Source organism: Dermacentor variabilis, unplaced genomic scaffold (assembly GCF_050947875.1).
Source record: "Dermacentor variabilis isolate Ectoservices unplaced genomic scaffold, ASM5094787v1 scaffold_13, whole genome shotgun sequence".
NCBI classification, from domain to species: domain Eukaryota; kingdom Metazoa; phylum Arthropoda; class Arachnida; order Ixodida; family Ixodidae; genus Dermacentor; species Dermacentor variabilis.
In genome coordinates this window covers 6,847,289-6,865,845 of record NW_027460291.1, presented here as the reverse complement: position 1 = coordinate 6,865,845, position 18,557 = coordinate 6,847,289, and the positions used below count along the sequence as shown (strand labels likewise).

General features: G+C 49.6%; 1 protein-coding gene across 1 annotated transcript in view; it reads right to left on the bottom strand.

Moving 5' to 3' along the window:
- LOC142566810 (cGMP-dependent protein kinase, isozyme 1-like) overlaps positions 1–16,278 on the bottom strand; it is a 464,172-nt gene extending 447,894 nt beyond the window's left edge. Inside the window, exon 1 of the mRNA XM_075677691.1 lies at positions 16,142–16,278. Coding sequence (XP_075533806.1) covers positions 16,142–16,251 — 110 coding nt within the window. The 5' untranslated portion in view covers positions 16,252–16,278. The remainder of the gene's footprint in view (positions 1–16,141) is intronic.
- Between the last annotated feature and the right edge of the window lie 2,279 nt (positions 16,279–18,557).

The window sequence follows — 18,557 nt, the reverse complement described above, 5'->3', positions numbered from 1 at the left end:
ACAAGGACGGCAAATGTCTTCTCAACGCTGTACTCCGCGGCGTCGACGAAGCTTGCTCTAGTGTCTTGTTTCTTGATCTGTTTGAGGATCGCTGCTGCTCTGGGATTGCATCTGCCCTCGTTGTGGACGGGATGCACGTTTAGGGGCACAGGGCGACGTCGAACTTGTCTCGAATGCACCTAGGGATCGGGGGTACTGACCATCGGGAATCCCGCATCGTGGTAAACCAGCTCTTCGAGGATGCGTTTACCTGCCGCTGTAGTGGTCAGGTAAGTGAGTTGCACGCTTTCTTGGACTTCGGCAATCTCCTCGGCAGTGTTATGTATCCTGAGCTTGAGGAGATTCTCGGTATGTGTACTGTTGCCCGAGTGTCCTCTTGACTACTTTGCGGATGAGAGCGTAGAGTTTGTCTTGCTCCGCTCTGAGCCAGTTGTGCACAGAAATGATGTACGTGAAGTGGCATAGTACGAAGGCATTGATCAGCTTGAGGAGATTGTTTTCCTTCATGCCTCGGTACCGGCTTGCGATTCGGCAAACGAGGCGGAAACTTTGCCCGTCTTTGCGATGAGCTTGCGGTGAGCTGTTCGGTTACGGGCATTGAATTCTACAAACATGCCCAGGACACGAATAAGGTGAAGCCTGGGTATCACCTCTCCCCCGTCACAAGTGCGAAGGCTGATGCTGTTTGGGAGACTCGCTTCCAATCTTTGGGTCTGCCTCCCTTCTGTAAAGCAGAAGCTACGATTTGGCGGGGTGGTCCGGTGGGGTGGAGATATTCCTCGATCGCGTCGATTGCCTCCCGCATGGCTTCTTCGCCCTCGGCGCCGCCGGGGCACCAGATGGTGATGTCGTAGGCGTAGATAGTGTGCTTGAGGTCCTCGACACGTGCCATCCTCTCGGAAAGACCAATCATGCAGATATTAAACAGTGGGGGGGGGGGATGACGGCGCCCTGAGGAGTTCCCAGCCCTCCGTGGGGCCTAGTTCCACAAGCTCAAGCTCTCTATACCGACACATTCCCAGCGGCACATGCCCCGTTGTAGATATCGAGGAGCCGAAGTTCTGTATTTTTACACATGCGCAGTGTCACATGCTCAATTCCACAAACTCAAGTTGTCCATTCCGACACACACCCACCGGCACATTTCCCTTTGCACATATCGAGGAGCCAAAGTTGTGTATTCGGACACATGTCCAGTAGGACCTGCCCAGAAACTTGCATAACGCATTTTGACCATACTTAGCCCTTGCGCCACAAAAAATCATCGTCACCACATACCCAGTGGCTCAAATGATATAATCGGTGAAGCATAAGCAGCCAGCACCAGCATATTCAGGGAATTGGCAAAGAAAGTTTCACTTTAACATGTTTTATAGCATTGCATTCTTAGTGTAATTCACGCTCTTTTCGGTGCGTGCGTGCGTGCGTGCGTGTGTGTGTGTGTGTGTGTGTGTGTGTGTGTGTGTGTGTGTGTGTGTGTGTGTGTGTGTGTGTGTGTGTGTGTGTGTGTGTGTGTGTGTGTGTGTGTGTGTTCAGTGGTATATGGGCAGCACATGGGGCTGCTGTGTTGAAGCAGCTGGGTTCGAAACCAGCCAACTTGGGTCTCTGAGTATGTGACAATGTTCATATACGTGCCGCTTTTCAACGAGCCGACATAGGCCACTGTAGATGCGGGACTGGGTATTGTACCGCTGTTCGAAGAAACTCTTTGACGCCGACTTTTAGTACTGTGTATGCGCTACTCGCCCTGTGCTGGGAGGGTCTTTGATGCCTCACGGGGTATGTGCCAGCAGATGTGTGCCGTTCTTCAATGAACATCTTTGACGCCAAGATCGGTAAGTAGTTATGTGATACTCGGAATGTGCCACCTCTACAATGAAGAGAAAGATCCCTTAACTTTCTCCGATGCTGAGCGAAATCGAACCAGCGCTTTACCAGGCTGTGTCAGGAATGCACGGGATATGTACCGCTCTTCAATGAACGTTTCTCCAAGTTTTGTTACTGAGTATGTGTCACTGAGTATGCGACAAGCGAGGGAACAATTCTTAGCATTAGCAGGCGACGGCATGCCACGCTTCTCGCCTCAGAGGCCACGTGCGGACTTGTCGGCAGTGCCACTAGATGGCACCGCATGTCCAGAAAGAAGCGCGAGAGGCGAGAGAGGAACCCGGTTGCAGGTTGCCCCCTTTCTCAGTGTTCACACGCGCTGGTGCGCCATGCATTTCGGACGCCATGCGCAGGCTTTGCGGCGGCGGTTCAAGATGGCGCCAGTGTTCTTAGGGAAGTGCGAAAAATGAATCCCGCTGCAGTACACGCCTCATAAAAGCTCGTTTCGATGGTGACAATATGTTGTGTCACTATATTTTTCCAATGCTAAACGCATTACCGTCAACAGTCATCGTGAACTGCGTTCTGTCGCAGTTCACGATGCGTAAAAACAGCGATAAAAAAGGACTAAAGAAGAGGGTAGAGCACAGTGACTTCTGTGTTCTCGTTTATTGCCGTATTAATGGGGCCCCGAACCGCTTTTTATCGAAGTCGATAAATGTATTTGAAGTTAAAATAGAATATTTCAGAAATCCTTTTCCGCAAGAAGTACTTTATTGCGTGTAGCCGAAGCGGAGTTATTGGCAATGAAACATCCTCTTCGCGGCGCTTTCGCTCCTTCTTCAATGACTTGCGCTGCTAAGGTTGTGGCGAAGCGGGGCGTGCCCACAACGCCCCGACTGAGCGTCGCCGTGGAGCGCAGTTCAAATTTGATTTTGGATGTTCACGTAGACGACACTACTTCCGATTTTGGTGCCTAAGACGCGCCAAACATGGTGTCCTCAGCGAGCCGCAGTGCGCTCAGCCATCGGACATGTCGCAGCACTTCGCGGCGGCCTCCGTACCTAAGCTATGCAGCAGATCTCAGCGACCCGCAACTATAGGGGGCGAGGAGTTACGGAGTCGCCATCTGTCGGAATCCCTTGCGTAGTATGAGGGATCACGCGGCTCGCTTCCTCATAGGTTTCGCTTGCGGCGCTCAATAAAAACACCACGCGGCAGCCCTCCTGAACATTTATGTAGGTACTCGGAAAACGAGGGAAGTTTTCTACTGTAGATATGATAATCTTGGGCAAACTGAAAGCCCAGACTCGTTTACAGACGTTATTTCTTTACCGAATACGTACAGTGAACGCCACGGCGAGCGGTCGTCGCGATGGAGTCTGCAGAACCGGCTTATTGCGTGAAAGGTAGGTAAACGCTGAGAGTAAATTCTGTGAAATATGTTCTTATAATGGGCTGTCTGTGTAACTAAATGGGGCATAACGAAATGAAGCCTCAATGCAGAGATCGCACGGGTGTTCAGCGACCGACTGCGCGCCTGCATGCACGTCCGCACACAATGTTTTGCTTTCGTTGTGAGCGCGTTTTGGCACCGTGCCGTGAGGTTTAGGCCGCAGCATATGAGCATTTGACAGCACAAAAGCAATCATTGTTGCGTCGACACTATCACAACTGTTAAAAAATAATTTCGTTATGCAGACTTCGACGCCTACGGCGACTCTAGCGGCGATTCAATCTTCTTTTTTTTCTTCGAAATTCTTGGACATTTCAATATTACTTCTCAAGTTGCGTCGCACTGCATGTTTATCGGTATTCTCAGCGCAGGATATCCGTCTGCTTCTTTTTCGTAATCCAGTGCAATTAATGTGTTGGTGAGGGTGTTTAAAAATATATACAATAAAAAACTAACCAAAAAACAAAAGAGAGGGGGAACAAAAACATGAATAACAAATAGGAGGGTGACTTCTGCAGAAGCGGGCGGGGGTAGGGGTGCATGGGAAAAGGGGGTCGTATAGTTGATTAAAACGTAAAAAGACGAAAGAGTGTATTAAATTGAGTAGTAGGCTGGAAAAAATTTCGAAATGGAGGAATAGGTGAGGTTAAGAATTAAAGCTAGCTGGTGGAATAATGTGTTTTGTGTCTTGGTTGATGATATGAGGATTTCGGATTTAAGTTACCGCTTTGAAAGATTCTAGTTGCTACGTGCCAAATGAATACCCGTCGGGTGTAGGCAATTAAACATGTGTATGAGGTATGATCCCATATATTTCCTTTCGCGAGGTGAACGGAAATTTGTTTGTAGTATATACAGCCTTAATTTGTCAAATATATGACCATGTTCATTAAAGTGGCTGGCTACGGCTTTAGGTAAATTTTGTTTTGTGTCCGCGCGGTGACCGTTGAGTCTTGTATGAATTTGTTGTCCAATCTCACCTATATATTATTTGCTACAAGCGGCGCATTATAGACAGTATACTAAGTTGCTTGATGTGCAGGTAAATTTATTTAATTTAATTTAACCTTGTTTGCGTGATTCGACGCTGTACTTTTTACTGTAGTAGCAGATTGAATATGTTTGCATGTAGAGCACCTGGGGCGGCCACAGTGAACTGTCCCCAACTTCGTATTTGTCCTGAGTTTGACATGCACATGAATATCTTTAAAGTTAGTGTTGCGTTAGTGATCTACTCTGGGCGGGTTGTGAAAAATCTTAATTTTCTAGTTGCAGGTGAGTATTGGTTAGTATTTACTCAGGATGTAATTCACGTTTGGGAGTGCGTTTGAGAATTTAGAAGTAAGAAGAGTCGTTGTTGCTCTTGCGATCCTCAGGCGGGGCTTGAGGGCGTCGGCTCGATCAAGTTTGGTTGCAGCGGCGTAGGCTTTTTGAAGGTCACTGTTTGGGTGGTTCCCGTTCGATAGTGTTTCTTTAAGGTGATCAAGTCTATCTGTGTAGTCTTGGTTTTCAACGCAAATGCGACGTAGTCGTGTGCCTCGGCCTCTAAAGAGGCCTTGTTTGCAATGTCTGGGATGGTGGCTCATATATTCTAGGTACTGTTGTTTGTCGAAAGGCTTCCTATACAGCGTTGTCTTTAGCGCCCCATTGTCAATGTATATTGTTGTGTCCAGACAGTTTATGCGCTCAGTTGAGGATTTTAGTATGAATTTTGTTGTAGGATGAAGAGTTTAGACATGCTACATATTTATCGAGACTGTCTTGATCATGTCCCTATATTATGAATATGTCGTCTATCTATCGTGGGTATGTGTGGGGCTTGTCAGTGCAGCGCGATAGGAAAGCTGTTTCTATAATCCCCATAAATATGTATGAGTAGATTGGTGCAAAAGGCGTGCCCATGCTTGTATCATGTATCTGTAGGTAATAAATCTCCACAAATTCGAAGTACTTATGACTTAGAACTAATTCAAGCAGAGACAAGTAGACTTCAGTAGAGTGTTGTGCATTGTGTTTAGACAGCGTCTATTTTATCCCAGATAAACCATCAGGGATAGGAATGTTGTTGTACAGGGCCGTGACGCCTAGTGTTGCGAGAATTATGTTGTGTGGTAGTGTGCCTTTAGTATGAATGGCCTCCATGATAGTCAGCATGTGGGGCATATCTTGTACAAATGACCGAAGTGCTTTTGGCAAGTCACCAAGGAAGTGGTGAAGGAATGTTGATGCTATCGGTGACCTGGGATAATAGCGGTGTTCAGTGGATTCAGTAGTTCAGTAGATGGAATTTTGTGAATATTTGGACGCACGTGACGTTACTGCACTAACCATTTAAAACTAAAATGCCGAGGATGACGAAGGTATGTCCTCCAATCGAAACGTTGGCCAGCATTTCTGAACCACCTTATCGCTGTTTACAAACTTTATACCAGAGTGTGCTATTCCATCTGTCAGCCCCTTTCTTGATTTTGCGCTTCCGAAGGAAGCCGACAAGGGACTGGAACTTGTGTGCCTTGCCCTTGTGTTAAAACCTCGAGCCCCTCAATTTCCCAGAAGTAAGGCCATTCTTTGATATTTCCGCCACCACGCTCTCCCCGACGTTTCCTCCTCCACGCCTCCTGTCGCCCAAGCCTCATCCGCTCCCCCATTGGCCAATCTGTGTCACGTGGAAGCAGACGCCGCGCTTTTGTATATTTTTCTTTCCAACGCAGAGCCAGGCGCCATGCTTTTGACATTTTTTTTACAGCGCACACCGACCGTCATTGCTGGCCCTGCGCGACGAAAGTACGCGCAAACGGACTGATCGAGTGCGTTAGCGGAACACATCGAGTGTGTTAGGGACCAGAACTTAATTGTGATGCCGTGCAGCTGCACCTTTGGTTGCCGCAACCGACACAGCAATGGCAAAAGGATCTTTCCCATCCGGCGAACGCAACGAACAAAGAAGAAACGTGTGGATACATAGTGTCACGTGATGGTGACGTTCAAGAACACAGTAGCAACACTGTGAACGACTAAACTAAATTTTATTGGGCGAACCTGTGCCCACAAAACAGGCTACACATATAGCACAAGGATAGCGGCGAACATGGTAGGCGATCTTCGAAAATCTGATCAGCGGGTCAAGCGCGTCGGCTTTTATAGATCGGCCATAGAATGTTCCAGATAAACCGCTGGGACCCGCGTGTCTTCCACAAAGTTCTACACTATTGGCGTCGCACATAGATGCAATCAGATTACACAAGTTGCGGTGAAAAACAGTGGATGGAACCATCGATAACATTTCAGAAACTTCTTTTACATGCAGGAGCGTTCTGCGCTGTGCGATAACATTTGTTACGCGGCGAAACGTGGTCGCCCGATAAAGTACACTTGTCATTACCGCATCTTAAAAAGCATCGACACGATGCTGCAAACAAACGAAAGTAAGAAACAAAAGCACTCGTAGCAAAGAAAACGACAAAAATAAAGAAGTTCGTCAGCGTCCGTAAAAGGGTTTAAGGCGCACCACGTGGACAACTTCAGATCGTGGGCGGCGCCGCTGTGAATGCGAAATGTCGTCTGGCACGACCTCATAGTCCAGAGCGCCAATACGTCGGATGACCTTGTTGGGTCCGAAAAAGCCTCGGAGTAATTTCTCACTGAGTCCTCGTCAGCGTATCGGGGTCCATACCCAAACACGGTCGCCGGGCTGGTTTCGACGAAGCGTCGTCGTAGCTTGTAGTGTCGGCTGTCGGTCTTCTGCTGGTTTTTTTATCCGCAGGCGGGCGAGCTGTCGGGTTTCTTCGACGCGCTGGAGATAGGTAGCGACGTCAAGATTTTCCTCGTCAGTGACGTGCGGCAGCATGGCGTCGTGCGTCGTCGTCGGGTTCCTGCCGTAAACCAACTTGAATGGCGTGATATGTGTTGTTTCTTGCACCGCGGCAGGACCAAATCCCACGTCTTGTGCTCGACGTCGACGTACATTGCAAGCATGTCGGCGAGGGTCTTGTTCAGGCGCTCCGTGAGACCATTCGTCTGCGGATGGTAGGCAGTTGTCCTCCTGTGACTTGTCTGGCTGTATTGCAGAATGGCTTGCATGAGCTCTGCTGTAAAAGCCGTTCCTCTGTCGGTGATGATGACTTCTGGAGTACCATGTCGCTGCAGGATGTTCTCGACGAAAAATTTCGCCACATCGGCTGCGCTGCCTTTCGGTAGAGCTTTAGTTTCAGCGAAGCGGGTTAGATAGTCCGTCGCCACGACGATACACTTATTTCCGGAAGTTGATGTCGGAAACGGTCCCAACAAGTCCATCTCGATCTGCTGAAAAGGTCGGTAAGGAGGCTTGATGGGCTGTAGTAGTCCCACTGGCCTTGTCGGTGGTGTCTTGCGTCGCTGCCAGTCTCGGTATGTCTTGACATAACGGGCGACGTCGGCTGTTAGGCGCGGCCAGTAATACCTTTCTTGTATCCTCGATAGCGTCAGGGAGAAGCCGAGGTGCCCGGCGGTCGGATCGTCATGTAGGGCGCGCAGTACTTCTGGACCCATCGCCGACGGAACAACAAGGTAGTTGGCGCGGACTGGTGAGAAGTTCTTCTTCACGAGTAGATTGTTTTCAAGCGTGAAGGAAGATAATCCGCGCTTAAATGCCCTGGGGACAACGTCGGTGTGCTCCTCCAAATATTCGATGAGGCCTTTTAGATCCGGGTCTGCCCGTTGCTGTTCAGCGAAGTCTTCCGCGCGTATCATTCCATGGAATGCGTCGTCATTCTCGTCATCTTGCGGCGGCGGATCAATGGGTGCACGTGATAGGCAATAGGCATCGGAGTGTTTTCGTCCGGACTTGTAGGTTATAGTGATGTCGTATCCTTGCAGTCCGCGGCTCCACCGCGCCAGTCGTCCTGAAAGATCCTTTATATTCGCTTACCAACACAACGCGTGATGGTCGCTGACGACTTTGAATGGCCTTCCATATATATAAGGGCGAAATTTAGCTGTAGCCCAAACGATGGCGAGGCAATCCTTTTCGGCCGTAGAATAGTTGCCTTCCGCTTCTGACAGCGACCGGCTAGCATAAGCTATCACCTGTTCGACTCCGTTTCTCCTCTGGACTAGAACTGCACCGTGGCCTAGGCTACTGGCGTCAGTATGAATTTCTGTATCGGAGTACTCGTCGAAGTGCGCAAGTACCGGAGGCGACTGCATGCGTCGTTTGAGTTCTTCAAGTGCGTCGGACTGCGGCGTTTCCCACTTGAACTCAACATCACATTTAGTTAGACGTGTCAACGGCTCAGCGATGCGTGAAAGGTCCTTGACAAAGCGCCTGTAGTAGGCACAAATGCCAAGGAATCTATGCACTGCCTTCTTGTCGATGGGTTGCGGGAACTGTGTGATGGCAGCTATCTTCTGGGGGTCTGGGCGGACACCAGATTCGCTGATTACGTGACCTAGGTACAGAAGCTCATCGTAAGCGAAGCGGCACGTTTCCGGCTTTAGAGTGAGCCCTGGTGACTTGATGGCCTCTAATACTATCGCAAGCCGCCTAAGGTGATCGTCGAAATTTCCAGCGAAGACAACGACGTCATCCAAGTAAACAAGACACGTCTGCCACTTCAAACCTGCTAACACCGTGTCCATCACGCGCTGTAAAGTTGCAGGCGCCGAGCACAGTCCGAATGGCATAAACTTGAACTCGTAGAGGCCGTCTGGGGTGATGAAAACTGTCTTTTCGCGATCTCTTTCGTCGACTTCTATTTGCCAATAGCCAGACTTGAGGTCCATCGACGAGAAGTATTTAGCGTTGCAGAGCCGATCCAATGCGTCGTCTATCCGTGGGAGGGGGTATACGTCCTTCGTGATCTTGTTCAGACGACGATAATCGACGCTGAAACGTAGGGTTCCGTCCTTTTTTTCACCAAGACTACAGGAGATGCCCACGGGCTTTTGGACGGCTGGATGATGTCGTCGAGCAGCATTTCGTCGACTTGGTGCCTTATAGCTTCACGTTCTCGCGTCGAAACTCGGTATGGGCTCTGGCGAAGAGGTCGAGTGCACTCTTCGGTTATTATGCGATGCTTTGCGACTGGGGTTTGTCGAATCCTTGAGGACGTCGAAAAGCACTCTTTGTATCGTCGAAATAGACTTCTGAGCTGTTGCTTAATCGTGGGGAGACTTGGATTTATGTCGAAGTCTGGCTCGGGGTCTACGGTCGTCGGGGTAGATGCGGCAGAATCCGAGAAGACAAACGCATTGCTGTTTTCCAGAATTTCCTCGATCTATGCGATCGTCGTGCCATTGTTGATGTGCTTGAACTCCTGGCTAAAGTTTGTCAGCAACACTTTCGTGTTTCCTCCGTGCAGTCGAGGGATCCCTCTTGCGACGCAAATTTCACGGTCGAGCAGCAGACGTTCATCGCTTTCGATGACGCCTTCTACGTCAACGGGTGTTTCGGTGCCGACCGAAATAACAATGCTCGAGCGAGGTGGGATGCTCACTTGATCTTCGAGCACACTCAAGGCGCGGTGACTAGGAAGGCTCTCCGGCGGTATCGCATGATCTTCCGACAGCGTTATTGACTCGACTTCAGGTCGAAGACTGCGCCGTGTTGGTTGAGGAAGTCCATGCCGAGAATGACGTCTCGTGAACACTGTTGTAGGATAACGAAGGTGAAAGGGTAAGTCCGGTCGTGAAAGGTAATTCTTGCCGCGCACATTCCAGTCGGCGTTATGAGGTGTCCTCCAGCGCTCCGAATTTGAGGGCCTTCCCACGTAGTCTTAACTTTCTTCAACTGGGCGGCGATGTGTCCACTCATGACGGAGTAATCAGCCCCTGTGTCGACTAAGGCGGTGACTGCGTGGCCGTCGAGAAGCACGTCGAGGTAGGTGGTTCTTTGTCTTGCATTACAGTTCGGTCTTGGCGTCGGATCACGACTGCGTCGCGTTGACCTGCGGCTGGTATGTGACGTCGTCAGGTCGTCTTTCTTCGTCGCATTTTTTTCTTCCAGACTTCGTCGAGACGGCAGCGTGTCGTTATGTCGTCGAGGTAGCTTCTTCGGCGTCTTCGTCGGCGGTGGAGGATCTTCGTCAGTTCGACGAAGAGCAACCGCACCTCCATCGGTTGCTGCTGTTAGCTTTCCGGATATGGGCTCGCTGACCGGCCCCGGGCTGGGCCAGTGTATGGTCGGCGCTGCGGCGACAGGTAGCGGCCTGGTGATGGCGAACGCGACGGTCGTCGAGAGCTCCACTGAGTAACGGCGAGATAGTCAGCGATATCGCGAGGGCATTCACCTTGCTGTGGGCGCGGAGCGTTGACGGCAAAGCCTCGCAGTCCCATCTCCCGGTATGGACATCGTCGGTAGACGTGACCCGCTGCTCCGCAGTGACAGCAAAGCTGGCGGTGGTCAGGAGCGCGCCAAACGTCTGTCTTCCTCGGGTGGCTGCGCTGCGCGACGGATGGACGTGCTCGCGGCGGTGGCGGTGGTCGGCGGAATTGCGGCGTTACAAGGCCCTGGCGCGGTCGCGGAGGAGGACCTTGACGGCGTGCGACGGCAGCGTAGGTCATCGCTTCTGGCTGGGGTAGCGGTAATTGGGGTTGCACCTCCGGAACTCCAAGCAACCGCTGAACCTCATCTTTGACGATGTCAGCGATCGAGGCCACTTGAGGCTGCGACGACGGGAAGATCTTCTGAAACTCCTCTCGTACGACTGCCCTGATAGCCTCGCGCAGGTCGTCGGAGGCCAGTGATTGAACTCCGGCATAGCTCGTAGAGTTGGTGCGGTGGTCCGATTGGCGTTTTCGCATCTCGACTGTCTTCTCGATGGTGGTGGCCTCACGAAGAAACTCGTCGACGGTCTCCGGTGGGCTTCGTACCATTCCGGCAAAAAGCTCCTCCTCCACACCACGCATGACTAGGCGGACTTTCTTCTCCTCGGGCATTTCAGGGTCGGCGTGGCGGAATAGACGGCTCATTTCCTCTGTGAAGATCGTGGTTGTCTCAGTAGGTAGCTGCACCCGGGTTTCTAATAGCGCTTCGGCTAGTTCGCGGCGTATGACGCTTGCGAATGTCCGCAGGAAGGCGCTTCGGAACGGGTCCCAGGTTGTTAAGGTGGCTTCTCGGTTCTCGAACCACGTCCTGGCGGTGTCTTCCAATACAAAATAGACATGTCGCAGCTTGTCATCGCTTGTCATCGTGTCGCAGCTTGTCAACGTAGCCACCCTCTCATACGTTTCCAGCCAGCTTTCCGGGTCCTCAAATGTGGAACCGCGGAATGTCGGTGGTTCCCTGGGCTGCTGAAGAATTATTGGGGCCGCTGCGACTGCCATTGGGGATGTCTTCTTGGTCGTTTCTGGACGATCTTCTTGGACTGTCTACTTGGTCGTATCTGGTAAAAGACCGTGTTCCGGGGGCAGCTGCTGTAGCCGGCGGCTCGCTCGGTGTTCTTGGACGATGTTGGTGTTGTCTTTGCGGTCCGGGCTTGGATTATGGCTTGTCGGGGGCGTCCGGTACATGAACGTAAAGCACCTCCACCAGATGTCACGTGGTGGTGACGTTGAAGAACACAGTAGCAATACTGTGAACGACAAAACTAACTTTTATTGGGCGGACTTGTGCCCACAAAACAGGCTACCCATATAGCACAAGGACAGCGGCGAACACGGTCAGCGATCGTCGAAAATCTGATCAGCGGGTCAAGCGCGTCGGCTTTTATAGATCGGTCGTCGAATGTTCCAGATTAACCGCTGGGACCCGCGTGTCTTCCACAAAGTTCTACACTATTCGCGTCGCGCATAGATGCAATCAGATTACACAAGTTGCGGTGAAAGACAGGGGACGGAACCATCAATAACATTCCAGAAACTTCTTTTACATGCAGGCGCGTCCTGCGCTCTGCGATAACATTTGTTAGGCGGCGAGACGTGGTCGCCCGATAAAGTACGCGTGTCAATAGGATCGGGCAGGCTAACTTCGAGGAAGTGGCGAAAAAATTCACGGCTTTGTGAAGTGCCACGGTTCATCACCACTTCTCCTTTTGAGTCTAGTTCACGCCTGCCGCTTCGAAAAAATGTATGTGCTCATGCTGTGCGTGCTTTTAGCGCGTTGAAGTTTATTTTTTTCGAATGTGCTCTCTTTGTTTCATGTAGATTCGTCTTGCGGCGAAAGTATACGCATCTGCCGCTGGCCTGTGACATAAAAACGACTTTATTCATGCTATGTTTTGAGCTCCACCAGAAGTTAGCACATTCTCGACGCTTTTTCAACGTTCACTGAAATTTACGGATGCAGTCGTTTAGTTTCGAGTGTACGCCCGCATGTATTGATTTGGTTTGTGGTGATTGACGTTTTTAACGTCCCAAAGCGACTAAAGCTATGAGGGAGTTCGTAGTAGATGGCTCCGGATAAATTTATTCAGGTCGCCTGCGGATCTTTAACGTGCACTTTGATCGTAGATGTAGGTGGGCGGATAAATTCCTCGTTGGCGTTTCGTAATTCGCGGCGCGGGTAGGGTAGCGCTGCGCCAGAAGTTGGCGCCTTGGCATGGTTGCATTTCTTTATTAGATTTTATCTACTAGTTGGAACAACGTGTCATTATTTCGTAATATTGACGGCGCCTCCAGGACACCAAAGCCGCAACGGGAACACTTGTAATATCACGCGCTCTCCAGAGGCCTCTGTTAGCCGTTACATGTCCATGCCCTCCTGGAGGAGTACTTTACTTAACTGCGATTACCAAACACCCCGCAACAAAAAGAGCGCCCCGCTACCGCTGCAACATACCGTGCCCGTGCGAGGATAATTACGGAACACCAACGGGGAATCCTAGCTCCACGGGCCCCTTGCATTGCGCCTCTATCCCGTCTGCTGCCGGACGCGTCCTCAATATTGGAGGCATGAGCAGCGGCTACTCGCACGTTTTGTGTGCAGGATTATAATAGCCGAGAAAGGCAGGAATGGGACCGTAGGCCCGCCGATAAGGATCGATTAACATGTTTACTGCTTAACGTTAACATTTCTATGCGTCCGATTAAGTAAATGGGTATCGCATGCGTCATATGCACTGTCTGTGAACCTACGAAACCACGTACACATACTTTCAGGGTGTCAAAACCTGAAACTCTGGTAATTGCACGCGTGTTTGAGCACACCGCGTGCATGCGTCGTGTTTCAGCAACACGAACTCTCAACGTGCGCGTGCTTTACGCCTTAAATAATGGTACTTTACCATATTTTCTGCCGCGATTCCAACACGACATCCTCAAGGCCAGTTACCAACTGAAGAAGCAAGATCTCGATTGGAAAAACTGCTCCGCGGGGCTCGAACAAACTTTTCCGCAGATTTCTTCCAGTAGCGTGTTAGCCGTCGTCTGCTACGGCGGGGCCGGCATGGGCGGTGCCACCGTCGAGGCCGCACCGAGCGGCGAGGGAGGGTGGAAGTAGTTGGCGCTACTTTTGGAGATTGATGAGTTTTATTAAAACCGGCTCCACATTTTCATCAAGACCGTCGCGCGTTATAGTTTCAGAAGCTGGCCTCGGAAACTCTGCCGCTTCCGTGGCAGAGGTAATTGGCGCCATCTATCGGGAGGGCGGGAAAGCAACTCCGATAACCCTGCACGGCCTATTAGATGGGCGCGCCGATTTAGGAGGCCGTGCTGTTTCGCCCCTCATCTCATCTCCTCTTGCTCTCCCACGTAACTATATCACTTTCGACTGCCTTCGCGCGCGCCCGCCGGCCCGGCGCCAGCTTAGCCCGCTGCATGAAGTTTCATGTTTCGTTAACTGCTGTTATCGGGAAGCGTGCGCTGCTGTGCGTTGAACGGCGTGGGCAGTTTCGTCAGTTTCCTGGTCCTCGATAGCTGTGTGCTCGTACTATGCGATGTTTCACCCGTTTCACGACTCGCATCGCTCGTGCATCATACAGTGGTGTACGAATACTTCAAAAACAAGCCCTACAAGGCTCTTCCGGGTGTCTAATGACAACAGGTGAGCGCGCTGACCCAAGGGCATAAGAAGACGCATGTACACGAACACGGCCCTCAGCATGTGTGTGCTCTATGAGTCTTCGAACGTCGTTGCGCCTTGATTGTGCTACACTTCCCTCTTACCGGTAGAGAAAGCTGACAAAATGACAAAAATATGTTCCTCCTCATTGTCACCTTGTCTATGACTTGTTTTTCTGTGCCAAGTCTCATTCTGCAACTCCACTAACTCGCCCAGCTTTCCATTCCGCCCTCAGTGCTTTTTCCGCGTGCCACCGATCTACAAAACGTACTAACAGCTGAAAAACTACCGTTCGTACGAGTTTATGTATTAATTCAGTAATTGCCGATGGGGAAACCGCGCGAACAACCTTCTAGTGCAGGCATGATACGCTATTTTTTCCCTGGAAAGCATGAGTATTGCAAGCGTCCTATATGCAGATTTTTGCAGTTCGTGTTCATTACGCATAGCAGTGCCCAGTGGGCATGACTTAGTGCCTAATTGACGTAATTTTATTGCTAAGCAATGCATTCATCGTGAAAGAAAAGTCGTGTTGTTGGCTTATTTTACCTGGTCTTTGATTGAGGAATAGGCCTTTGTGCGAATGTTTTCTATGTGCTGCTGTAAAAGCTGACTGCCTTCTCTTCCCGCTTGCCACCGTTACTCAAGTTGTGGCCAAGTGGACAATAATATGATAATGTGTTTTTGCGATTTTAGTGCAATGTTATTTTTGTTATTCCATGTCTTTTTCATATTGTTCAATAGTAATGAACATGTCACGCATTTCATACACTTTCGTGCAGGTTTATAAGTAAGCTCTTGTTTTTTTGGTATTCCTATCAGTCAAACAATCTTAGCATCTTGTCCTATTTGTTATGTATTTTGCGTGTTATTGGTTTTGAAATTACCAGTGAAGTTTGCCTTTCTTTAGTTGTCCTGACTATGTCATGCACGTCGTCCAGTTTCGTGCAATATGTCTGAGTATATCAGAAGCTCTCATTGCTCATATCAGAAGCGCTTCTATACTTTCGTTTTTAGGGCATTATATAAAAATATTTTATATGTGTTTACATGAAAAGGCCTTCGCGTTTTCTGGAGTTCTATTTTCTTATTTTTTTATTTCACTGTCTGTAAGCATATGGGTTGTTTAGTAGTCATGTACATGTCATGGCTTTTTCACTTTTGTTTATTTTCTGAGCGTGTATCACACCAAGATATGCAAAAATATTTGTTTTCGGAAACGGAAGTCAATAAAACGAGGCCAAATAGCTGTTGTGTTGGAAGGGGAATTTATATACTTCTGGCATACGCTGGCGTACTTAAAGTACGGACAAGACTTCGTGCGTGCTAACGCATGAAGAACCCACGGTGCACCACAAGCCTGTTCACAAACAATGCCTGCGGTAGCGTACACGCACGATAAAAAAGAAAAATACGCGTCGCGGACAGGCAAAACTAAAGCAAAACTGAAGGCGCGTGGTACATGGGGAAGAGCGAAGAGGGAGCGGAGCGGGTCGGTATAATAAAAACAAAAAATGTGCTAGGGAGAGGAGCCGCCGTGCGGCTGCTGTTCCTGTTTTTATGAGAACGTAAACAATCGCGTGTGTCGCCATTTTGCTAAAGCGTCGCCCTCCTGTTAGGGCCGTAACTTAAGGGGACTTTGGCGCTAGCGTCAAAAGAGCGTCTCCTTCAAAACTGCTAATGGCAGCCATGCGGAGATTCACCCCTGGGTCAGAAGCTCGACGGGCCTTCGGCCGCGACCTAGGCAGCACCAGTGCAACTCCTGTGCAACTTGTACTAAGCACGATAGTACCTGTAGAGCCCTGCGCGTTGTGAGGTTCCCAACAAAGTAAATTCGACGTCAATGGAACGGTGCCTGCGAGCATGACGCAAGGGCGACCCACCTAAAGTCCTTGGGGTGGTGCGACACGTCCACTTCCAGCACCAGGGTGCGGCAGGTGGCGCTCTCTCCCGAGACGCCCTGCTTCTTCTGCAGGGTGCTCTGGCCGGCCATCGAGTGGTGCTGGTGAATGGTGGCCAGCAGGTCCGGACGGCCATCTTTGGACGTCGCCTGCAGCACCGACTGCGCAGACACAGCGAGGCTTGTCTACAAACCACCTCTCCGCACTCTTGTAGAAAATCTTGCATCACATAAATATAACGGCACAAGTTGATATTGCGAGGAAGAGAAACAATGTTAATTAAAAGTAAAATTTTAGTACACCCTTGAAAACTCTTTATAGGCGTACAACAAGAAAAACGTTGGGTAATAGCACACTCCTAAGCAGCTGCAAGGACTTGCAATTTCGATGAAAATCGAGTCTTCACCTGACGTTGCAGTCGCCACAGAAATCACCAAGGGCTGGTAAAGTGGATGCCTGAAGGCCATTGGAAACGTTAAAGTAGATTCTACGCCGCGGCTACTGCGGTACCCACCCGTCCTGTCAAGATTGAGTTCAAATTCGTTAAGTATTAGGAGGCTTTAGAAAGTTCTGACACACTCATTCTGGTGGTTGGTAGTATGTGGCCTACTTGGAGAGGCGATGGCTACATTATTATAAGTGCGTTATCCACTAGTAAGACAGTCTACACCATACGGGGTGTATTTTTTACCCGCAACAATGATCGTCATCTATCCAAGCTGCCTGTCTTATATTTAACGCTGGCTGCCAGTTACTTCCAGGTCACACACGGCTTGCGCGTGATTAGCTTAACATAGCATTCTGTACAGCAAAGTAGCAAGCACAGAGTTTTCAAGAAAAAAAGTGAAAGTAGGGCCGATCCAGCGCGGTAGACCAGTGGCCAAGGTCGCGGGTTCAATCCCGGCCGCAACAGCCACACTGCGATAGCGGTGGAAAGTAAAAACCATGCAAGTACCATGCATCGGGTGCACGTTATAGAAACACAGGTGGAGAACAATTATTCCAGGGCCCTCGCTGCGGCGTTGCTCATAATAATATGGCGGCTTTATCACTTAAAACCCAAGAATTTCATTTTATATGTCAAGGTAGATTACGTGTGTAGTTGTTAGACACTTATGAGCCCCAAAGGCTGTAAACTGCCTTTAGATGGATGATTGGGAACGTCTGCAATCGACTGTATTAGGCTGACCTCACTGCATGTCAACGCGGTTCGCAATTTCCAAGGAGCTATGAGACAGCGCCTCACACACACTGTGTATCCCCAGAAAGGGCGGAGAAACGGCGTGTACATCCCCTATTTCAATCGCTGTTTCGCGCTACAACAACACACTGTAGTGCGCCCCATAGCTATTTACTACACGCCGAGGCAAAGGAGAGAGAAATGGTGGCCTCTACAAGATAAGCAGATAGCGGCATGGTGCATGGCAAATAATGCTTTGAACATGCAGTAGACCTGCGAAGGGATATGTGGCAAAATAGATCAGAGGAAAACTATTATAACACTAAGCACTCAAGTGAAGTCATCGATAACACTATCGTGCTCTAGCATCCTTCTTGTAGTTTTCCGGAGTACGCACAATGAATCCTATGCCACCGCGATAAAGAACTTTGTACCTTAAATTCACTCTAGTTGAATAACTCTGCCGGCGAATTTTCGAACTGACGACATGGCAAATGCGGTTATTTTTCTGACGTGTGCAATAAAAACTCGGGCATACCTTAGATGTTGAAAGTATTTTCTCCGCTACATGCACAAACGATATGACAAGAGTTTAGTCCGGCGGTGGGCACGCTAGTGTGCCTTTAGAACGACAGAAAGCTGAGCTAATTGGTAAGGATTCATAATGCAAAAAAGAGGTGAGGCGTGCAGACAGGACACAAGAGTAGACAAGTGGACAACACGAACGCCCACTATCAACTGAAGGGAGCACTGAGGCTCCCCGCTGCTACCTCTGTAAGTGAGCAATTTAAACTTTATGGAGGAGGATTAAAGTTTACAAATGAATTTCCTCAGCGACGCGTAATTCCGTTTCTTCACATTTCCTTGGTCTTCGAACAAAATCACGTTTGTTGGCAGTACTCCCCGAGATCTTCGAAGCCGTAGATAAACTTTCAATCCAAGCATTCCAAAGTAGTAAAAAACGGAATTGACATGCCGTGCCTTAAATCTTCCCTCACCAGATCCTGCAAGCACAAAATGAACGCAAGTTTTAATGCACAGATCCGGCGCCTATTAGAAGCAGATTGTCCTAGTGTAGCAGTGGCCAATGTGGCTGAGCGCCTAAAGAAGTCGGTTTCGAGGGGGACGGACGTGATTACAGAAACCAGTAATAACAAAAAAAAGAGCAGTGGCTATTCCGTACATTCATTCAGTGTCGCACAGGCTTAAAAAAGTTGC